This window comes from Lipotes vexillifer, unplaced genomic scaffold (genome assembly GCF_000442215.2).
Source record: "Lipotes vexillifer unplaced genomic scaffold, Lipotes_vexillifer_v1.1 scaffold84, whole genome shotgun sequence".
Taxonomy (NCBI): domain Eukaryota; kingdom Metazoa; phylum Chordata; class Mammalia; order Artiodactyla; family Lipotidae; genus Lipotes; species Lipotes vexillifer.
The window spans coordinates 744,320-747,282 of record NW_006783414.1 but is presented as its reverse complement, the minus strand read 5'-3'; the positions used below and the strand labels follow the sequence as shown (position 1 = coordinate 747,282).

At 47.5% G+C, this 2,963-nt stretch overlaps 1 protein-coding gene across 2 annotated transcripts in view; it reads left to right on the top strand.

Moving 5' to 3' along the window:
* The window catches only part of ANXA13 (annexin A13), a 56,699-nt gene that overhangs the window by 51,633 nt on the left and 2,103 nt on the right, over positions 1-2,963 (top strand). For both annotated transcript variants that reach the window (XM_007456044.1, XM_007456043.1), the window contains one exon: positions 1,682-1,794. In XM_007456044.1, coding sequence (XP_007456106.1) covers positions 1,682-1,794 — 113 coding nt within the window. The remainder of the gene's footprint in view (positions 1-1,681; positions 1,795-2,963) is intronic.

The window sequence follows — 2,963 nt, the reverse complement described above, 5'->3', positions numbered from 1 at the left end:
TTCCTGCTGCTGCGAACAACAAAGGTTGTTCACCAGGCATAGACTGTATACGGTAGAAAAGTTGAGAGTTTTCTCCCCAAAATATCAGGAAGAAGCAGTGTCGGGGGGAAGTCACTGGTGTGGGGACAGAACGCACTGAAGTTAGGCAGACGATCACTGCAGCGTCAGTTAGTACGAGTGCACAGGACGGGGTCCTCGGGAAAACCTTGTGAGGCCACTAGCTCAGAACGTCTGGGGGTGTGCGTCACAGTGAGTCTCAAACACGCTGCTCCCCAAATTGCCAGGTTCACACACACACACACACACACACACACACACACACACCCGCATCACCACCACCACCAATCCAGCAGCTTGTGGATTCAGACTCCTGGGTCTGGGCTTCTCCACTGACACTCTGGTGGCTGCCACATGACCTATAAAATAAGGAGACAGACCCCCCCCACACACAACCTAGACTCTGCTTTCCTAATTCTATTCCTCTCCCTTCCTTGTAAGCATTCTATCGGCAATTACCTAGAAGACAAGAGTTCTCACTGCAGGACATATTAAGGATGTGCATTCCACACTTATGCTGAATGTATTACTTATTATTTATCACTAACATCAAAAATGTTAAGTGTTCTAGGTAAATGTCAGCAACATAAACAGTAAAGGGTTCATTCTCCCAAAGTGTTAGTCCTGGTGGACCCACATGAGCCTTGGAGGAGGGGAGAGCAATCATGATTTATCCCCAGGAGCAGAGATGCACCCCATCCCCTGATTGGTGAATAGAAACCATACTTTGTTAATCTGTGGATTAAATCATACTTTATTCATTTCTGGCTGGGGCAGGGCCAGAAAAGAGCAACTAGCAGCATCAGAGGAAGGTGCTCTGTAGACAGGATCAAACGTTGCATCAAGCCCACATCCCAGATGGAAAACTAAGATGATTGTGGGGACCTTGGAGAAGATTCAGAGATGAGGCTCACAAATAAAACCCAGTGAGGGACTTCCCTGGTGGTCCAGTGGGTAAGACTCTGTGCTCCCAATGCAGGGGGCCTGGACTCCGACCCTGCTCGGGGAACTAGATCCCGCATGATGCCTCAACTAAGGCATGTGCCGCAACTAAGACCCGGGGCAGCCAAAATAAATAAATAAATATTTTTAAAAAATAAAAAAATAAAACCTAGTGAGGAAAAACAAAAGAAAGGAAGGTTGTTTAGCATGGGCAGAGGAGGGCCACGGTCCAACTGAGCGTATCTTCAAGATTATAAAGTTTTATATGGCAAGGTTGCCAGCCAGTCCGTGTTTCTCCTCCAAACCCAACTCCGACATCAGAGATTTCTCTTAGAGATGAGAAGGTATTCCTGCTTGTGAGAATCATGAACTTTACAGGGAGGTCCTGAGGATGGTCACAGCCCTCCGCCTCCTCCCAAGGGTCTTCAGGGAACAGGAGAGGTTCTTAGGTGTCTGAAGGGGTTTTGGTCGAAGAGTCCAGATGCCCTGACCCCAGGGGAATCTTCCAGATCCCATTATCAACAGTGTGAAGTCTGCTCCTTTCAAACACCCGCCTCACAATTCCATCAGCTCCAAGGGTAGCCAGGTGACACTCTGAGCCAGCTCTGTTCCTTCCCAGGGTCTCTGTGTTATTCCACAAAATGTGAACACATCACGTTCTCTCTCCCTTTGCCCTGCCCAGTGAGGAGTGCCCGGGACCTCGAGGGCTACTTTGCTGACTGTCTGTACAAGGCCATGAAGGGTGCGGGGACCGACGAGGAGACCCTCATTGACATCATTGTGACCCAGACGGAGGTAAGACGCACTCGTTGGGCTGCACCTTCTTGTTTTGCCACCACTTATGTCATCTACAGGTCGTTTTTAGTAAGAGCCTATTTACAGAAAGAGTAAAACAGAGAGGGCCCTTGCCCTCCCAGACTTTGTAGAGGACAGTGTGCTGCGCTTCAGTCTGTTTCTTTTTATACAAATACAGTAACGTTAGCGGCTTCTATGTCTGTCATCTGTGGCTCCGGAGAGCTCGGTTTAGTGTGTGGAGGGAAACTGGAGGGGCTGTTCCGGATAGGGCAGCTCCATTTTAAGGAAGGTAAAACAGACACTCTGAAAGGTGAACAATGGACTAGATCACCGGAGCAAGTAACTTCCCGACTCCTGAGCTAGGCCTTTATTTCCTTAAACAAACCCCAGAAGCACAGTTTTGCACAAAAAACCACATCAGTACAAGACAATGTTTCTCAACCTTTTTTAAATTAGCGATCGCCCACCCTCCCCCCCAGTGAGCCTTCTTAGACGCAGTTTTCTCCTGTCACTCCCCTCCAAGAAATGTTAACACGGCATACACTGTGTGAATCTGTTTATGTTCCCTATGTACATACGTAATTAATTTTACATAAAAAGATTAAGATGTTTTTTCACCCTCTAAGAACCAGTTTTTGCCCCCGCTGGGAACAATATCGCCCCCCTTTGAGAATGCATGAGTATAACAAAGGCACAGGGAGAGGAGTGGCCAGAAGCTTGGGAGCAGCTGTCAAGACTCATATTCAGAATACAGGGCCACAGAGAGGAGGAATTGCAGAATAAATGGGAAATGGCATTTCATCCACAGCAGAGAGGCCTTGGAGAGTGAAGTGGAACTGGGCACTTGAAAACCACAGACATCTTCCCTCAGAAACGTGTTAAATGAGGGGGAAAAGATACCAACCCAAATTCTGGCCCCCAGCTTTTTGACAAATAATACTTAACATCTGACACTCTTTTGAAATATAACTTAGCAACACAACTATTCTTTCATTTTTATTTCTGTTCCTGGAATTTCTCCTCCCCCTCTTTCTCCCCTCCTCCCTCCTCCACAATTCATATTTCCCTCTCTCTTAAAGCCCCTTTCGTTTTCCTCCTCCCCTCTCCCTCCCCCAGTCTCTCTGCCATTCTCTTTGTTTTATTTTGGTTGCTCTGATTCTCTCTTTCCC